The 21,295-nt window shown below is 26.5% G+C and overlaps 4 protein-coding genes across 11 annotated transcripts; 2 read left to right on the forward strand and 2 right to left on the reverse strand.

Annotated features, from left to right (window-relative positions):
* The first annotated feature begins 98 nt into the window (after positions 1–98).
* LOC124955231 (differentially expressed in FDCP 8 homolog) lies at positions 99–6,707 on the forward strand. Of its 8 annotated transcripts, none has more exons than XR_007102807.1 (9): positions 99–478; positions 561–880; positions 992–1,092; positions 1,242–1,295; positions 1,455–1,696; positions 1,789–2,024; positions 2,166–2,408; positions 3,496–3,621; positions 4,523–4,661. XR_007102807.1 is itself a non-coding variant. In XM_047509375.1 (8 exons), the coding sequence occupies exons 1-8, from the start codon at positions 278–280 to the stop codon at positions 6,573–6,575; spliced, it is 1,464 nt and encodes a 487-aa protein (XP_047365331.1). In that variant the 5' UTR covers positions 99–277; the 3' UTR covers positions 6,576–6,707. The 8 variants fall into 8 exon arrangements, 2 of the variants coding, with proteins under 2 accessions (XP_047365331.1, XP_047365332.1); XR_007102806.1 differs by having other exon boundaries at positions 561–852; positions 922–1,092; XR_007102809.1 differs by having other exon boundaries at positions 561–852; positions 997–1,092.
* Positions 6,708–7,468: 761 nt separating this feature from the next.
* LOC124955230 (dihydropyrimidine dehydrogenase [NADP(+)]) lies at positions 7,469–13,640 on the reverse strand. Its single transcript, XM_047509374.1, has 15 exons — positions 13,270–13,640; positions 12,170–12,280; positions 11,527–11,859; positions 10,812–11,120; positions 10,402–10,728; positions 10,086–10,296; positions 9,718–9,902; positions 9,436–9,651; positions 9,212–9,376; positions 8,970–9,122; positions 8,522–8,905; positions 8,259–8,435; positions 7,964–8,188; positions 7,709–7,866; positions 7,469–7,619 (listed from the first exon to the last, which is right to left on the reverse strand). The coding sequence occupies exons 1-15, from the start codon at positions 13,309–13,311 to the stop codon at positions 7,544–7,546; spliced, it is 3,072 nt and encodes a 1,023-aa protein (XP_047365330.1). The 5' UTR covers positions 13,312–13,640; the 3' UTR covers positions 7,469–7,543.
* A 1,054-nt stretch (positions 13,641–14,694) lies between these two features.
* On the forward strand, positions 14,695–17,233 carry LOC124955236 (odorant receptor Or1-like). The gene is made up of 5 exons (XM_047509382.1): positions 14,695–15,747; positions 15,834–16,363; positions 16,468–16,567; positions 16,644–16,751; positions 16,827–17,233. Exons 1-5 carry the CDS (start codon positions 15,412–15,414, stop codon positions 17,124–17,126), a joined length of 1,374 nt encoding a protein of 457 aa, XP_047365338.1. The 5' UTR covers positions 14,695–15,411; the 3' UTR covers positions 17,127–17,233.
* On the reverse strand, positions 15,777–21,223 carry LOC124955233 (3-ketoacyl-CoA thiolase, mitochondrial). Its single transcript, XM_047509379.1, has 8 exons — positions 21,069–21,223; positions 19,408–19,574; positions 18,930–19,061; positions 18,529–18,793; positions 18,251–18,426; positions 17,978–18,178; positions 17,742–17,896; positions 15,777–17,622 (listed from the first exon to the last, which is right to left on the reverse strand). The coding sequence occupies exons 1-8, from the start codon at positions 21,085–21,087 to the stop codon at positions 17,538–17,540; spliced, it is 1,200 nt and encodes a 399-aa protein (XP_047365335.1). The 5' UTR covers positions 21,088–21,223; the 3' UTR covers positions 15,777–17,537.
* Positions 21,224–21,295: the final 72 nt, after the last annotated feature.

The following is a 21,295-nucleotide window of genomic DNA, read 5'->3' on the forward strand; positions in this document are numbered from 1 at the left end:
CTTTCTAGTGGCTAAATTTTGTACTACACTTAAACCTACATTATCTAACGTGCGAAGTATGTACTATGTTAATCTATATTATATAAAGGTTATGGTCTGTATGCAATGATTAAGAAACGAATGTTCGCAAAATCTGGACATACTTAACGTAATTGTCAATAAAGTCGTAATCATGTGGAGAAAGAATTAAATTCTTTTACGATGTATTTTTGGTTTTGAATTGATCAGTGTAGATCACTTTATTATTATTTTATATGTTAAATAAATAATAAGAAACATGGTAGACACAAAAATAATTGCAAACGAAGAACAAAATTGTCAAGAGAGTAGAGTTCGTGCAAATAGTTCTGGTACAACAACTTCGACACCTTCTTCTTTATCTGATTATATGACAGGAGAAGCAGATGATAGTTCTGACAGTAAAGGCAGCATACCTTTCAATTTAAAATCCGTAGAACCTTTAGTTTCATTATCTAAGGTTAACATATACTTTTTATACATTTTTATATGCTTTGTTTATATATATTTATTCCTTATATTATCATCTTTAAATATGATAGGCAACATCTGATGAAGATCTACAAAGAATGGTAGAAAAATGTAAACAAATGGTATTAGAAAGCGCAGAATGTTCAGATGAAAGAAAATGGCTTGTAAGGCGTTTAATTGAATTACGCTTACGAGTTCAAGAATTGCGAGAAACATCAGACAAGAATCTTCTTGAAACTCATGTAATACTCGGTCATCATTTGGTTCCACAAAAGTATCATATAACTTCTTCTGGACCTGTATATTGTGATCATTGTAGTGGCACAATTTGGATGATGCTTCAGTCTTGGTACATGTGCAGTGGTAAATTCCAACAGTGTATTACTTATCAGTAAATATCCATAAATAATATTAATATTATATATATAATAGATTGTAGGTTCTGTGTTCATTGGAAATGTTTAAATAATATATGTCGTGTGTGTGTACATGTCATTGCTAGTGAAGCTGGTGGTTATACTTATACTAAAGACATTTGTCCAGAAAGAGGATTATCTAGTCAAGGATATCGCTGTGCAGAGTGCAAGATACGAATAACGTTTAGTAAGTGATTTTCTATATTAAATTGAAATAATCAAATAAAATTTTATTAATATATTAAAATAAGGGTAACAATATCATAGCTATGTAAGAAAACATATTGATAGTAAATGCATGTTATTTAATTATATTTATATATTAATTCTTACAAGCATTCCCGAAAGGATTGTCATTATCTTGTTTTGGTAGTCCTTTTAAGAGTTCAGGTAACCACATAGTCAGTATTTATTTTGTGAAGGTAGATTAGTACTAATCTTTTCTTGAATATAACAGTACTTAAATTTATTACATATTTATTACATGTACTTGTTTATCTTCTCTCCTTTTCATTTTCTAAAATATTTAATAATCATAAATACACATAGAATCAGCATGGATAGAGCCACGACTATGTGACTACAGTGGTTTATATTACTGTCAGAGATGTCATTGGAATACGACTATGGTAATACCTGCAAGAGTTATTAGAAATTGGGATATGGAACCAAGGCTTGTTTGTCGTGCCGCAGCTCAATTATTGGCACTCCTTGAAGATCGTCCATTTTTATTATTGGAAGAATTAAATCCAAAATTGTTTACGTTAGTCCCAGATTTGTCTTTAGTAAAAGTAAGATATATTTGAAATTTTATGACATAATAAAAGAAGTAATAAGCTTGAATAATATTAATAAATTCTGATAAAATAATATTTCTATATAGAGAATGAGAGAAGAAATGCAAATGATGAAGCGTTATTTAATAATTTGCCCAGAAGCTAATATACAAGGATTGCCATGGAAAGTTGGATTGCGTACACATATAATTGAAAATCCTGGAAATTATTCGATAAAAGATCTTATCGATTTACAAAGTGGTGTTTTACTTGAAGAAATTCGTGTTGCTTATGATATTATGCATGTTCATATTACCGAACAATGCGAATTATGTAAAGCTAGGTAAATTTTTAATTATTTTTACTAAAATTATATAAAAATTATATAAATTTAGTAACAATTAGTTAATACTTATATTTGCTTATATATATTATATTATATGTATATAATATCATTATATAATATAATATACAATATCTTCAGAGGTCATTTGTGTGAAGTGTGTGGAAACAATGAAATTATATATCCCTGGGATGCTTGTGCAATTAATTGCCAACAATGTCTAGCTGTGTACCATCGTCCCTGTTGGTCTAAACGAAATCACTCTTGTCCGCGATGTGCACGGCTTGAAAAACGTCGAGCTTTAGAAGAAGGAGAACCTTCAAATATTAAGAACCTTTCTAAAAATGAATCATCTGAACAACATAAAGTTAAAAATTCGCTTGAGTGAGTAAATGTTATTTAAAAAACTTTATGAATAATTTTCGTATATTTGTTAAGTTAAAAAGAAAAGAAGAAGAAAAAGAAGAAAAGAGTTATGTGTGTAATTACTATTCATTGTAAGTTATAATATAATTATAAGATGTTAACAATTTGTGATATATAATTTTAAATAACTGTTTCCTAATTGTGAATGTAATAAATTATGTCTTGTTAATATATATATATATATTTTTATATTTTAATCTATATAAGTGAAATTTGATTAAATGTTAATCAGTATTTATTCAAATAAATTGTGATTATATGGTAGATGAGATATACAGAAACGTTTTGTAAGAACTATTTTTAAAAATTATCAAAAAATTATCAATTATTAAAGAATATTTTCTATATTGTTTCGAAATATTACATATTTTTGAAATTTATTAATTGAGGATAGGACTATTACTAGTTATCTTTAAATAGTTAATATATCAGGAATTATGAAATATAGAAACACTTGCTTAATAAATAGAAAGGAGCAATAAACAGAAATATTCAGTAAACAAAACGAACTTGACCTTGTAAGACATTGATAAATTACAGTTAAATACGTTAAATGTTGTCATATCAAAAAGTCTTATTTGATAACTTTTTTCCGGCTATTTCTGTTATAAGTTGCAGTTGCAATACAAGGAATAATACTAATGAGAAAAATTTACATAAAAAAAAAAGAAAAATAAAAAAAGAATAAAATTTATCATATATCCTTTTGAATAACATTATTACAGAACAGATTCGTATTATAATATCTTACACAATCTAATTCATTTAATTAATTGAAAATTAATAGAATACTTCGAATCCTTATGTAAAATCTATACGCAGCTATATCTATAGACAGCTTTTTACCTTGAATCAGAATTTTACCTTGAACATAATAATCATTTCCTGTATTAAATAGTTCAATATATATAAAATATTTATTATAAAATATATTTAAAAAAAGGATATATAAAGTTAATTGATAGATCTGTTTGTAGTTTATTTAAAAAAATTAATTGTTAAAAATCATTGTATTATTTCTGCATTTATATAAATATTTGTACAGTTGTTATCAGACTATAATTAATATCTGATGATGCAGTCAGTTGATGGAATAAAATTCTGCTGAATTGCCTCTAAACGAGCAGTCTTTGTTCAACTTGGTAAACGTTATCGACTCTTTATCGAAGCGGTAAGTCTATTAAAGTATAAGTTAATCTAATTTTGTTACGTTACATTAATCGTTTAAAAAATTATTAATATTTAATAATTAAACAAATATTTATAATTTTTAATTATAATAAATATATTAGAATTCAATTCTTATATTTATGTTAGAAATGTTTTATTGAACGTAGAAAAAAAAATTAAAGAACGTAATTTTATTATATGTCACATTTGTTAAAATTTCAAATATATACGGGATCTGCAAATAATTTTTATTTACATTATGTACCATTGTAATATTTGTAAATATGAATCGATTACTAATATTAATCACTAATATTGATGTAAGATTAAGACTTTTATTAATAAGTATTCATTACCCGTGTGTGATAGTATAGTTCGAATATTTCTTGTAACGTAAGTGTAAAGTTAGATCTAAATAATTCAGAAAACGTTTAGCTAAAAGTTTAATTTAATTTGAAACTAAAATTTTATATTAAACATTTTATTCATTTATTTTCACTCAATTTGTAATTTTTAAATCAATTAATTTTCTTAAACAAGCGTTTCTTTGTAAATATATGAAAACAAATGTTCGATGTGTAATACAATTGTGATGAAATTGTAATACAATTGTCGCAGAAAGTTTTACGAAACATTTTATATTTTCTACATTAATTATCAAGAATATTGGCTAATGGCCATTTTTGTTCGATTCAAAGAAAAACGATTTATATTGTGAAAGATTCATTCTTATATATCTCACGAAGAAAGATTCAAAATAAACATTAAAGATTTCTGTGATTTGTTAATCTATTTGAATTTCGATCTATTTGAAAAAGAAAATTACAAAATGAGTAAATTAATATGAGTAGTAAGACCTTTTTAATTAATAAAATAAACGGTTTATATTAAATTATTTGCAGAAATATAAATTATAACTAAAAATGCTGTATACACGACTCCTTGTATTAATGATCTTGATCTTAACGATCGAACAGAGTAGAGGAATAAATATTGGATCAATCTTTGGCTTCGGTCGAGATCTTAAAAATAATGAAAACAATAACGCAACCGATAGTGAAAACAATAATGTAATCGACCATGAAAATAATAATGAAACTGACAATGAAAACAATCCAGTACCTACGAAACTCTCTAAAGTCGAACAAATCCTTAAAACACTTTTAATACCGGTAGAAGCTTTGGAAAATGCAAAAAAAGTTGTTGAAAAAGGTGTGAATGAAATAATATCGAAACTTCCAGGGAAACTTAAAAATTCGATGAAAGATGATTTTAATAATACCAAACTAAAATACGGTCAAGTTTTGAATTTGGTTTCGGATAAATTCAGAGCTATATATCCAGGTAATATAATTAAACAAAAAAAAATGACATATATATATATATTTTTTTTTGTATACATATATATGTATTTATTTATACATACTTTTTATTACGAGTCGCATATAAAATAATTATTGTCGAAAAAGTAAGTACTTTTAACATTAATTCGACGAGATCAATTTTGCTACAAATAAATTCCGAATATTTAAAAAAAAATTATGAATGATAGAATAAAAAAAAAAAGAAAAAAAAAGTGAGAAAAACTTAAAATATTTCGTAAGCATAAATTTAAATAACAAATCAGTAGATATGGTTTAAATACTTAATATATTATATACATATTACATTATTGATTATACGAGTATATTATATTTACGAAATATAAGTGATGAATATAAGGCTGCTTAAATAATTATCTTAAAAGATAATAATCTTATATATTAAAAACTTGTACGAATGTATACACAGATGATACTAAGAATGAAGATAAAAAAAAGAAGGTAAAATTGATTTGATACTAAAACAACTGATAATATACACACATGCACATTTATATATATATATATATATATATATATATATATATATATATATATACCTATTTTTATGGAATTCGTTGAATGACTCTTATTTAATTAAAAGTTATATAATAACGTAATGATAGGCTACTATATTTATGAGAAGGAACGAAAGAAAAGCGATTGATATCGTAAGGAATTGATTAGGCATATGTATATTATGAAAGAATTAGTCGTAAAATCATGTAAAAGCGATAGCATTGAATAAAGAAATTTTTTTTAAAAAATAATAATTTTTTAAGACAGTTACATTGTTAATGAAATTAATTAACTAAATTAAAATTGCTTTTATTTATTCATTATGTTCAGCTTCGATTTTTATTAACAAACATAAACAAACAAACATCAATTTCTTTTCTTTTTTTATCTATTCTTCCTTCATCTATCATCGGTAAATAAATTAAAAATAGTTAATGATATCTCATGTTATCTATGTTTATTAATAAATGATGAGTTTCTAGTTTCCAGGATACAAGATAAGAGATTAATTCGTCAAGGTTTCGTTAAACATGTTAATATTTATATGTATTTATTTATTTATTTCTATGTCCTTTTGGGATTTACAATGACCTCATAATTTTTTTCATAATTGCTTAAATATTTCTTATCCCCAATACCTTATTATTTCTCTCTCTCTCTCTCTCTCTCTCTCTCTCTCTCTCTCTCTCTCTCTCTTTCTACGTATTATTTTTGCATTACGATAAAAGTACAAGATATGTTAAAGAAGGGATAGAGAAATGAGTGAAAAAAGTTTTGCAAAACCAAATTCAATTTTTTAACCATCAAGCTGAAATAAATGAATATATACTTATTATATTTTACTTATATTAATCCTTATTTTTACATTTTTCTATTTAACATATAATGATAATATAATTTTCATTATATATGTACCTATATATAATTACAATTATATATATATATATATATATATATATATATATATATATTTATTTATTTATTTTAAATAATTATATAATATGTCGAGAAAATAATAAATATTAGAAGTTAATTTTGAAATTATTATAGGTACCCTTTGGTGTGGGGATGGTGATATAGCACAGAACGAAGAAGATCTTGGTTTCTTTGCTAGTACTGATGCTTGTTGTAGAGATCATGACATGTGTTATAGTAACATAAATTCAGGCGAAGAAAAATACCGCCTTCTAAACAATGGAATTTTTACGAGGTTGTATAATTTTTATCTTTTTTTTTTTTTTTTATGTATGTTGCAATTTTTAATCTCGATCGTGCGATATATCTTTTGCATGTTGTTTTTTTAAATGTATATGCAAATTTATTTCAGATAACAAAGATACACGTATTAATCGCATAATTTCGATAAATAAAGAGATGAAAATGTTAACTTCTTTTATTTTTTTTCATATCTTTTCTGTCGAAAAGATATACGGACGGAAGGGTATAAAAAAAATTATTTTTTCTTTTCTTTACAGATCACATTGTTCATGCGACTTTGCATTTTACGATTGTCTAAAAAATGCTAAATCAGTCATAGCCAAAAAAATTGGGTTCACTTATTTCGACCTTTTGAGTCCACAATGTTTCAACGAAGATTATCCTATTATAAAGTGCAACAAGTATTCTGGGTACATATAAATTTAATTTCTTAATATTATCATAATATTTTATTTATTGTTTATTATAAAAGAAATTCTTTATTATTATTATTATTATTATTATTATTATTATTATTATTATTATTATTATTATTATTATTATTATTTCAGTCCTCTACTACATAAATGCGTTGACTACATGCAAGATAAAACAGAGGAAAAGAAATATCAATGGTTTGATAATAAAAATTTTTGAATTTAAACTTTATATTTTTAATTAAAATTGTAAATAACAAATATAATATAATAAACATATTGTTGCAATAATGTAGTTAATAATAATTAATAGTAACAATATTTTAATGTTATGAAAATAGTAATTCTTTTATACATAATATCTTTTCGATTTACATTAATATTTTTTTATAAATGTTTAATATATTGATTAACTTAGTGCTTCGATGTAACCTTTCGGTGGTATTCCTCTTACAATGATATGTGGCTTCGTTTTTGGAACCATTCTGCAAATAATTTATTAATTATTTATTAAGAACAATCTTAATATATACAGAGTTCTAATTCAAATAGAATAATACATTAGAAAACTTACGTAATACAATCGATAATTGGGCATACCGATAAACAAAGAGTACAACCTGTGCAATCGTCAGTTACTTTTGGTATATGAGTTTCTGAATCAAAAGTAATTGATTGATAACCAGAATCAGCACAGGTCATGTAACATTTTCCACAGTTTATACACATATCCTACAAAAAAAAAAAAATAAATAAATAAATAAATAAAACAAGCTTCGTTAAAATAACATCAGCATACGTATATACTTAATATAAATTAATTACATACATCATCTATTAAAGCAACAACTTGTTCTTTGTTATTCAATTCTTTGAAAGTCCCAATATGAGACAATGACTTTCCAATAACATCTTTTACAGCTGGTACTGATCCAACTGGTTCTGGTGCTGGTCTTGTTGATGAAAAATTAACATCTAATAGATTCATTTTTTCTTTTAACTCTGCGATCTTTTTTTCTCGCAATTTTTGATATTCTCCAAAGTATGGTATATTCTGTAATATATCAACAAACGTGAATACCACCAATTCAAAATAATAACTTTTGATACACAATGGTACTTACTTTACCAAGAGCATGTTGCAAAGAAACTGGTTTGCCCTTTTGATGTTTAAAAGTAGGTGGGCTCTGACCATCCCAATCTTTTGTTTGTTTAAGACTCTTAAGGTATAACAATGTTTTTAAACCGGTCACATAATCTTCGATAAGTGTAAAATCTTGATTTTGAATGGCACTGCAAACCTTTTGAAGATAACAAATATCGATATTATCAATTGATATAATTATATATTGACATAATCATATGCAGAAAAAATGATTGGTATTACCTGAAGAATAGATGCTCCGCAATGTAAAAATTGCAAAGCAATTTCAGCGGAATCGATACCACCTATACCAAGTATAGAAAATCCAGGAAGCCGTTTAGCAATAGATGACACAGCTCTTAAAGCTTGTGGTCTGGTTGCATTTCCAGACACTCCACCGTATGTAGTCAATTTGTTATATCCTACAGCAGGCCATGGTATCCCATTAGAATTTAATCCCATTAAACCTTGCACTGTATTAATAGCAGACACCCCATTTGCATTGCCTTCATAAGCTGCTATAGCTATTGATACAATATCAGTGATGTTCGGTGTCAATTTAACGAAAAATGGAATTTTCACTGCTGCTCTGACCCATCTTGCAATGTTTCTGACTAACTCTGGATCCTAAAAGATATTATTGGAATTTTTATTAAGCTGATCAAAAAAGAAATAAATTATTGATACAAACCTGTCCACATGCCAAGCCCATTCCAGATTCTCCCATACCATGTGGGCAAGATAAATTTAACTCTAAAGCATCAGCACCAGCTGCTTCAACTTTTTTTGAAAGTTCTGTCCAATCTGCACTGTTATAAGTGCACATTATACTAGCGATTACAATCTATATATAATACATACATACATGTATTACATAATTAACAGAAAAACTTAAATAATAACAAATCATAAAATTTTTAAATATATAAAAACCTTAGTAGGGAAATCTTTCTTAAGTTCGGTAATACTACGACACCAGTATGCTTCAGTCTTTTCGGATATTAACTCAATATTTAAAAAGCTACTTTGTTCAGGTCCAAAATGATGCCGTGATGTAGTTCCTTTAATGATACGCGGTGATACGTTAGTAATTAGATCCTAAAAAATATATCACATATAATATTAGTTATATTCTTTATTACAATAATAAAATGTACCTTATCCAAAGAAAATGTTTTAGTAACAGCAAAGCCCCAGCCAGTTTCAAAAGCTCGACGAATCATCGCACTAGTTGTACAGGGTGGTGCAGATGCAAGGCCAAATGGATTTTCAAATTTTAAACCACACATTTCAACACTTATATCGACTTCATCAATTGGTGTATGGAATTTTGGTAATTGTGGTGTATCTGGAACCATTATGCCAAAGGATTCCTATGAAACATTTCAAATAGATATGTAATACAGTATAATGTGCTAGTTTAATAGGTAAATATGTACCTGTAAATATTTATGAATATACCAAGCAGCCGTTTTGCCATCATTTACAGATTCTACAGTAGTTTGAGCAACGCCAGCCAAATCACCACCACAAAACACTCCAGGAACGGATGTGCTCATGGTTTTTGTATCCACTATCGGTAAGCCCCATGTATTAAATTTTACCGGTTTCATAGCTTGTTTTACTGTTAATTATTTATTAAAATTAAATTATTATTTACGTATATCAATGTATATTAATTTGATTGGTTCTTTGTATCCATATATAAATATATATTTATGTTATTATAAATTATTACTATTTATATGTATATTAATTATTATTATTATTAATATTTATATATGGATGTAAATAAATTTATATAGACCATCCAAATCATGTAATCCTGATCCAAAAGCTGAAATAACAAAATCAGCTTTTAATCGACAAATCTGTTCATCATCCTCAACCCAGTCACCATTGTCTTTCTTTTCGGTTCGACAGAATTCAACAGCAACGATTCTTCCATTACGAACGATCACTTGTTTCGGTGATTGGAAAGGTATAAACTCACATTTCTCTTCTCGAGCCAGATCAACCTAAATTATTACAAACAGATATTAATTTTTCATTGTCAAATAATATTTTTATAGTAATTATTATATGTATACTTGATAATATATTAACTATTAACTATTACCTACCTCTTCAGGGACAGCACGAATATCGGTAAAACCTTTTCTGAAAACAACATAGACCTTTTTAGCACCACATCTTAAAGCAGAGGTTGCACAATCAAATGCTGTATCACCGGCACCCAAAACTATTACATTTCCTCGAAGATGTGGTAGTTCATTATTACTCTTACAAGAACACATTCCAGGTTTACTACCTTTAGCTACAACTGGAAGGAAACTTTTCGATGTATAATATCCTTCGTTTGATGTCAATCCAGAAAAGATTGTTAATGTTTTTGGCTCTGGAAGACCAATACCCAAAAAAATGGCTTTGCAATTTGTTTTAAAAAGTCCCTGAAATAAATATAAATTTTTTTTTATTGTTTCTAAATGTACTTAAACGATCGATAAATTCGACCGATTCAAGATAAATTTACCTGAATCGTTAAATCTTTTTCTGATAACGATCTACCCAATTCAATTTTTACTCCAAGATCTTTAACTAGATTTATTTCAAAGTCTACTACGTCATATGGAAGTCGATATTGTGGAATTTCGGAAGAACTCAGACCACCGATATAATGCTGTTTTTCAAAAATTGTTATATCATTGTAGCCTAAACGTGCAAGAAACGTGGCACAAGATAAAGATGCTGGACCACAACCGATCAATGCAATCTTCGTATCGGCATGTGGAACCGATTGATTAGGGATTCGTATTTGAGGAACATTCATTTGTTTGAAGATCTGAAAGAATAAATAAATATAATGATAAATCGAAAATAATATTATATAATGATAAAATAAATAATATGACAAAATAAATAATATGTTTGATAATCCAAAAGTATAAATAAATTTAATAAATTAATAAAAATAATTTTCTTGAAAATCAGATATTATAAAAATATCAAATAAATTAATTCTTATTATTTCAATCATGAAATAATGCCCCTAACTATTATTACACACCTTATTTTTCGATATTTGCATTTACGCAATATTTGCAAACATTTATCCTGATAAACAATTAATTTATAAAAATGATTTAACATTTTTCCTTAGAATTCACAAAATTTCTTTGATATTAATTACCAAACATTTGATAACATTTTTAAAAATACAAATATGTTAATAAAAAAATGTATTTTACATCGGTAGCAAATTGTTGAAGACCACCAATGTTGATAGGTCCTTCTTCACTGGCATGAAGATTACAGCCACCAACGCAAAGGTCACTAGTGGGGCAAACCATACCACATGTAAGACCCAAAGGATTATCTGAAAAAATTTCTTTAGCTGCTCCATAATAATTTTTGTTCGATATTGAAGTAATAAAAGATTTGATGTCCAATTGAGTCGGACAGGATTTTTGACAAGGCGCATCAGCACATTTTAAACAACGTGCCGCTTCTTTCAATGCACCCCTTTCACTCAGTGTCGTATGTTTTATGTCATCGAAATTGTTTTTGAACGATAAGCAACTCTGTAAAATCCAAATTCAATGTAAAAGTAAATATCTTCATTATTTTTCCAAGTAAATATCTTTATTATTAAATCTAATTAAAACTGTTACAGTAATTATTAATTACGTTATACGATAAAAATATTTACTTATATCATTTAACAATAAAATAAATATGTCTCTCTATTCGAATTAGAGGAAGATGCTAGACTTAATCATTGATAATCGTGATATTTGTAAATTGCTTAAGTTAATAAACAATAAATAAATCGGAAATATCGGAAATCGGTTTTATAATAAAAACTTCAGAAATATATTTTGTTAAACTTACATTACACTTGTCGTTGATATTTCTCTTCCATTTTTGTTTCTCTTTTTTTGTAATTGTCGATGGAACAAGATTTGCAAAAGATTTTGTTTTTGGATTTAATTGTAATATATTCTGAAAGCATTGAAAAATTCTAAGAAATATATTGATAACCATATGAACATATAAGTATGGAGTAAATAAAAGAAATTATTATTAATAGAAAAATAAATTACTAATATAATATAAATAAATTATTAATATAATATAAATAAATAATTAATATATATATATATATATTAATTGTAATATATTTCTAAAGCATTCATATATTTTTATAAAGAATATTAAAGACCCTATAAACAAGTATGAAATATAAAAAAAAAAGAATTATTATTCATTGCAGGAGCGTATCCTTTAAACGAAAAGTTTTCAGAGTATTTAGTGCGGAAGTGAGATATACTTGAAGATTCAATTATAACACTAATAAATTTTATAGTTAATATACTTTTTGTTAAATGATAAACAAGATATTAATTAATAATTTGTTAATAATTATTAACATTAATTTGTAATTATAAGATTCTGTTCAATATGATGATATTGAATCATCTTATTCGTAACATTAAATATCGTTATATAAAACTAATAACTAATGAACTATTTATAATAAACATACTATGGTAATATAAATATAATAAGCTTTACATTACATGTTTAGAAACAAATGAAATGATTCTAAATTATTAGATTCTTGATTATTAGAGATATATCATCTAAAAAAAAAAAGATTAATATAAGATAACTACGATTACGCAAAAATAAGTTTTAATTAAATACATATCTCTAAACCAAACTCTCTTAAAAATTTAATATTGAGATAAGATAAGTTAATGCTCGAAAAAAAAACTTCAAATTAAAATAAATAATTAACATCTGTGTTTGAAGTTGATTGTAAACACATATCTGAAGTCAAATCCTAAAATGGTAATAATGCTTAAATTACTGTGTGTAAACACGCAAAGTGTTTTAATATTGAGAATATAATAAATTATTAAAAAGTAAAATAAATAAAGGAAATACTTCGTAATTGATACATCGCAAATATGTAATTTTATACTTACTTCTATATCGGGTATATCTTTGCTAATAACAGACGTAGCCATTCTTTAACCTCTATGTGATAATAAAATACACAATCGCACTATGCCAAAGAGAAAAATGTCACTTCTTATTTCTTACACCGATCAAACAATAAAATAATTTTACATGTTACTGAAGCATCTCACTTCGAGTTATCAAATAATTAAATTTATTGTTAACTAGATTCTACATTTATTAAAACGAAATGTAGTTATAAATTTCTTGATATTATATCCGCTGTATGAATGAATTCAAGTAGAAATAGCGACTGAAAGTTCACTATATACACACAACATACATATTACGTATATCATATATAATACAAATTCCAAAGAGATAACTTGACATATAACGCGCACGTACGCGAGTGTACGTATTAGATAGAGAAAGAAAAAAGCATCAATTATACGCTTATATAATTTACACACATATATATATACATATATATATATATATATTTATGTATGTATATATATATTTTCTTTTCGTTGATGACTAAATGATAGCAGGATATTGAAATAACATTTAGATAAGAGATTGCTTAAGTTACGTATGCATTAGATCAATGAAAGATCAAAAATATTCGATGACTCGAATTTCTCAATATTGTAATGTCTAATGTCAAAGACAGATTTACATATAGAAAAAATTAAAACAATAGGCCTTGAGCATTTTTAACATTGAATTAGACAATATCCGATCTCTAAAAAAGTACGATCTAATATTTATAGTGCAAATTTAAATTTAATTCAACGTATTTCATTTATTGAATCGAGTCGTCGACGTTTCTTAATCGCAACCTGTTAAGAATTCTCTTCGCATTGCGAGTTATTAATGATAAGACTACATATCTACTTAACGTACTGTTAAGAACGTTTCACAAAAGTTGCAAGTTATTAATGATAAGACTACAAATCTACTTAACGTATTGTTAATAACGTACTGTTTGACAAACGTTTGATAAATATTATAAACAGTATGTTAAGTAGATTTGTAGTCTTATCATTAATGACTCGCAATGCAAAGCGAATTTTTTTAAATATTAATATATTTAATATCTCCATTGCCAGCGTGGTAGTCTCATCGTTATCGTAAAAAACAAAGGAAACCGATAAAGAAGAAGAAGAAGAAGAATTTCTTTCTTTAAGAAGAGAAAGAGCAAAAATAAGATTTATAATTATTAATGAAACAAATATCTTCTTCTGACGATCCTTCCAGGATCTCCAGAGAATATAAAAATCCTGGCACAGCCGGAAGGTATAACAATGCTTCTATTACTTCTTCTTCCTTCTTCTTCTTTTTTTTCTTGTTCTCTCACGTTTCCTAGATTTTTCTTTTTTAGACGGAACCTTATAATCTAATAATCCGCGAATAATAGAAAATTACATTGTTTTTTTTTTTTGTATGTACATAAATCTTATTTTCTTTATTCCTTGTTGCGCGTCACGTAAACGCTATAATCTAAAAACAAGAACTTACGTACGAATCCTGTCATGTCAGAAATATAAAAATTATGAAAGATCTAGATATTGCTAAAAATCGAAATGCTCGACCAAGAAAAGGTATTTTATTATTTCGTCATTTCACTATAAAATCATTTATCTATTCGTTCGTACTACACTCAACTCCCATTTCTTCAGTTCTTCCTTCTCTTTCACTATGAGGGATCCCTGATTTTACTGGACATAACATAATTTTTCTAACAATCGAAAATCGTTTATAGAATTTCTATGTCTTCTATTCTTATATACCGATCGATATTTTCAAATTATATATCTCTAGATGTAACTACAAACGTTATACTTATAATAGTAGACCACGATTCTATTTAATTAGAGATTCTATCGATCTATCGGCTTAAATACAAATTACGTCAATCCATCCGCTTGTAATTTAGAGTTTCTCTTTCCAAATCGAATAATACATTCACAAACATAGAAGAGGTCTATAATATCATAGAAATCTGTAATTTGCTAATTTATATTGTCTTTTATAGTCTTCAATCTATTACGTGGACAAAAGAAAGTCATTAAGTTTTTTTTTCTCTCTCTCTCTCTCTTTTTCTCTCTTTTTCTAGCGAATTCTGTTCAGACTATCATAAATGATGTTCGAGTTATACTTCAATGTTACAAATAAAATGTGCAAATAAGAGAAAGAATACAGATAAAATAGTCGCGTTGAATATGGATAATTACGATGTAGAAAGACCAATGCAACGCTGGATCGAACCAAATTTTCATTTAAATGTAAGCGTATCGATCATTTATTATATGGGAACGTGGCCACCACTAGGAAAATATCGTTCGTTGTATATCATTTATACTATATGCAGTTTCACATTTATGTTAGGAATTTTTTTGTTAACCGAAATAGCAAATCTTATATTGAGTTTGAAAGATTTAGAAAGATTAATTGCCGGAGCAACTCTTCTTATGACTAATTGTACTCATGCATACAAGGTTTGTTTTATCAAAAAAAAAGAAAAAAATACAATATTGTAGTATATAATTATAATTAAAAAAAATATATATATCATTCATTCTAGATAGTAATAATTCTTTATCGGCAAAAACGTATACAAAATCTTTTAGATATAACGAAGAATGAAATATTTGTTCTACACAATATTAAATACGAATATATAGTGACTCGATATACTTGGAAAGGAATTTTTCATCATATAGCTTATCAAAGTTTTGGTACAGTGGCAGTGCTCTGTTGGGGTTTTACACCAATTGCTGATCTTATTGCTGGAAGATCAAGAAGATTACCAATGGAAGGTTGGTACCCTTACAACGTGACCGTTACACCAGCTTTTGAAATTACTTCCTTGCATCAGGCCGTGGCAATCTTCGTTGCTTGTTTCCATAATGTAGCTATGGATACTTTAGTCACTGGTCTTATCACTGTTGCATGTTGTCAACTTTCAATATTGAGTCAGACTGTAGCTTCGATAGAGAATTATGAACGAGAAGAAAAAAGTAATATAAAAACAATTAACGAAGAAAAAAATTGTTACGATGTTCCATATGAAACGCTAAAAAGGTGTATTATTCATAATAACGTTATATTCAGGTTTGTCTTAACTTATTTAAAATAGAATTTTTTCTAAAATAGCATATTAATTGAAATTATTAATCTAACAAATACTTTTTTATATTATATATATATATATATAGTTTCACCAACGAAATACAAAATATTTTTGGTACAATGATTCTTTTACAATTTTTTGTCAATTGCATTATCATTTGTTTGATCGCTTTTAACATTTCACAGGTATATAAATATTTTATTTTATCTGAATGATGATTAATATTATATCTGACGATTTAAATTGATTTATCGATTACAGATGAAAATCTATATTCCAGCAATTCTATTTGGTATGCTCATGTATATGTGTTGTATGACATATCAAATTTTTATATATTGTTGGCATGGTAATGAATTACAGTTACATGTAAGTATTATTATATATTATTAAATATTGCTGTTAATTCCGAATTATTTTTTATAAATTCTTAAATAATTACAGAATATATATGTTAGCACAGCAGCTTATTCCAATGATTGGTGGAATGCTGGTAATCATTTTAAACGTGCATTACAAATAATGATAATAAGAGCACATCGACCTCTTATTTTAAGTGCTGGAAAGGTCTTCACTTTATCGTTAAATACTTTTGTCAACGTAAGTATATCGATGAATTATATCCTTTACAAAAATATACAAATTAATTATTCTAATCTTTCTGATAGCCCTTTGCATTATGACGTTACTATTGATCTATTATCACCATATTTGTCTAGATTTCATGCGTTATCTTTAATGTGACAATTTATTTAATTTAATAAAATAAATAAATAGAAAATTATTTTAATTAAAAAATTGTTTTCGTAATATGGAAAATGTACATACGTGAAATATGTGATATATAAAAATAAAAAAAAAATAAATAAAATAATTATATTGCGAAGGGCTAAACTATTTTTAATCTTTAATAAAAATTTAATTATTCCTGAATTATAGATTTTACGAATGTCTTATTCCATTTTCACGGTACTACAAAATGCAACAGCTGATTAAGATCCCATTATTGTAAGTATACAAATATATAAATATATATAGATATAAACACAGATATAATTCCAATATATCACAAATATCTGTTTTCATTCATTCGAGTTTTCAATTGCTAAATTATAATGTTTAAAAATTGATAGATAAATAAAAATATTCAATCGCTTAGAGATATTCTATCATAACGGCTATTCCTTGACCTCCACCGATACACGCTGAACCAATACCTAATTTACCAGCCTTTCTACGCCTGTAATAGATAAATAAATAATCGTTAATAATAATTACTTTAATTATAATTATTCAAAAGTAATTTATAAATAATAATTTTTCGAAAATAATGAGCAGGAATGTCTCAATTTTACTTACCTAAGTTCATGTACCAAATGAGCAGTAATTCTACTACCTGATGCGCCTAATGGATGACCAAGCGCAATTGCACCACCATTCACATTTAACTTGTTCATATCTAAATTGAGTTCTTTGGCGCAAGCTAAAGTTTGAGCACTGAAAGCCTCGTTAATCTACAAAAAAAATATTATTATTATTATTTCATTATTTCTCAACATTAAGATAGAAAAAAAACAAATTAACTGTAATATTACCTCAACAAGTTCAATGTCATCCAATGTTTTACCTGTAATTTTAAGCAAATTACGTATCGCTGGGACTGGCCCAATTCCCATAATACTAGGATCGACACCAGCGATACTGTATCCTACCAAACGTGCCAATGGTACCAATTTTTCTTGTTTGACAACTTCTTCGCTTGCAAGAATCAATGCTCCTGCACCATCACAGATACCCTAAAAATGACGAAAATAATTATTTTAATATTGTGTATAAAACATTAATTAAACATTTAAAGTTTCCATTACAGATGCTGAACCAGCGGTGACTAAACCATTCTTCTTAAAAACAGGATTCAGTTTTGTTAAATTTTCTTTTGTCGTTTGAGGTCTTGGGTGTTCATCTACGGAGATTGTTACATCTTGTTTCTTAACTTTCACTGTTACTGGAGCAAGTTCTTCTTTGAAACGACCAGCATCATTTGCTAAAAATAATATTTACATTAATAATTTTAATTAATTAAATTTGATAATTAACATTAATAATTTTTTTATTGATATCAAGTATTATTACTAGATAAACTTACCAGCTTTCCATAATTGTTGACTCCTCAAAGAAAATTCATCAACTTCTGCTCGTGTTATATTATATTTCTCTCCAAGCTTTTCCGCAGTTAGACCCATAGGTAAATTACAATAAGTATCGTATAATCCAGCCCAAAGAGCATCCTCGAATTCATGTTTCTGACCTAAAATTGTTCCAAAACGAACGCCTCGGACAACGAATGGTACTTGGCTCATATTCTCAGCACCTCCGGCTAAAACGATTCTTGATTCGCCTGTTAGAATATTCTAAAATGTATTTAAAAAAATTAAAATTCGCCCACACACACACACACATATGTGTATAGAAGAATTATAATTTTTTATTTTTATTTTTAATTATATATATATATATATATATATATATATATATATATATATATACCTGAGCTGCATTAACGATAGATTGAAATCCAGAACCACATAATCTATTTACTCCTAAAGCAGACCTTTCCAATGGTATACCAGTTTGTAGTAAAACATGACGTGGTAAAAAGGCACCATCTGCAGCAGCTAACTATAATTTATATTTAATAACTAATTATATAATGAAAAAAGAAGAAAAAGAGAAAGAAAGAGAAAGAATATATTATATTAAATTTGATAAAAATATTAATTATTATCTATTAAACCTTTCGTTACTACGGACAACTATAGTCGCTCTCCATAAGATACCACTGAAGTACTATGGGTGACTATAGTCGCTCTACACTTTTTTACCACATTTTGGGCGTGGCGGAGAAATCGCCCGTAGCGAAAGTTTTAATAAATAAATGTATTAATTATAAATCGAATTTTACACACAGATAATATTATAGAAATTTTCTTTAGTAATATAAATAATATTGTATATATATACGTACCGTCATTACTTGTCCGAAAACAACGCTATCTATTTTTTCCGGCTTTATTGCTGCTGATTGCATGGCAGCATTAGCTGCGATAACAGACAATTCGGTTGCGGTTTTGTTTGCGAAAACACCACCCATTGTTCCAAATGGAGTTCGTTTTGCAGCAATAATGAAAATACCTGAAAAAAAAATATTTCATATTTTTATTAATTTTTTTTATTTGTTATTTTATTTTATTCTATTCGATAAAAAATCAGTTCTATAATAAATAATACCAGTTCTAAAAATAAATTTTACTTATGACAAATTAATTCTATCGATTTTGTCATTTTTTTATCATTGAAATTATGTTTATATATAATAAATTTATTTACATTTAAATCTCTTTATTTATCATCTGTTAAAATTTCATTTTTATTTTATTATTTCAATTAAATACGACTATTGAAGGACGATGAATTATTAATAACTTATTTATAAAAACAGAAGTCAATATTTTTTTCTTTAAGAGAAATAAGCAATATTACTAAAAATGTACATGATAGAAATACAATACATTATCAAAAAGTACATGTACGATAAACATGTTTGCGTACGGATTTGCATACAAATTGCGTACGGAAAGAAATTAATATTTTATGAAATGAAAATACAATACTATATATATATATACATACACAGAGCGCAGACACACACATACAGAGATGCAGGCACACAACAGAGAGATGCAGACAGACACACAGAGATGCAGACGCACACACACACACACACATATATATACAGTATTGGGTTGAGTGAAAGTTCGTGCCGATTTATGGTAGGTAATGTAATGACGAAATCAGCATGAATTTTTCGGACGACCTAAAAGTTTATATAATTGAAGAAAATATATTGAAAAACAATTTTTTTTCGAACTTAGTATTGAAAAACTTGGTATTCTACATTTTTATGAAAACAACGGCCATATCTGTAAGACTTAATGAATCATGTGCAAAAATATACATGCATATGGATTTACGAAAAAGATGTCATTAATCATTCATGTTTTTTTCAAACTATCTTAAATAATTCATCTTTTCTTGTACATTTTTTTTAACGTCAATAAAAACAAATGTAAAAAAAATAGTAAAAAAAAAGATATGCCTTATTACTGCTGCATGAATCAACAAATATTTAAATGAACAGTATTTATCAGAAAATGAACAGAATTAATCATTTTTCGGCATTGTACTGTTATTACTTATTTTTTTATTTATAGTGTAATTTTATTCTGAGCATTTTTTTTATAAAACTAAATATAACGTAGATATTTGAAATAGTAGTAGCCATACTATATAATTCATGGCTTAATAAAGATAATGGAGGAATGGAATAAAAGAGCACTAACGTATTATATATAATAAAATTAACTATAGTACTTTGTGTACTAAATTATAACATTATGAATCCGTACAAAATTGAAAGAATAAAAAAAGAAAAAAAAAATATTTCGATACTAAAATTTATCGTTTATATTAAAAATTATTTTCGATAGTTAACACAGAAAAAAATCAAATGAAAAAGAAAGAATAATAGGAAGCGTTTAACAATTGACATACGTTCTTTTCTTGTTTTAATATATCGATTAGGTTAGTAATAATCATTATAAATCTTCTGAAGTAATGATCACTTACCTTTTGTAATGATCGACATTTTGCAATATGATATAATATAATAACAATTAAAAATAAAAAATTATTATAAAACTTGTTTACTAATGGTGAACGCAAAACGTACTGACCATTTTTACTACTTCAAATGTATTTATTACTTCGGTGTATCATCGAGGAAAGTAATGGAAGTGGTTGAGTGATATGTGAAAATGTCAGGAGTGGTGCAATCGAATTCGGAACCCTAAATC

Source organism: Vespa velutina, chromosome 17, assembly GCF_912470025.1.
Source record: "Vespa velutina chromosome 17, iVesVel2.1, whole genome shotgun sequence".
NCBI lineage: Eukaryota > Metazoa > Arthropoda > Insecta > Hymenoptera > Vespidae > Vespa > Vespa velutina.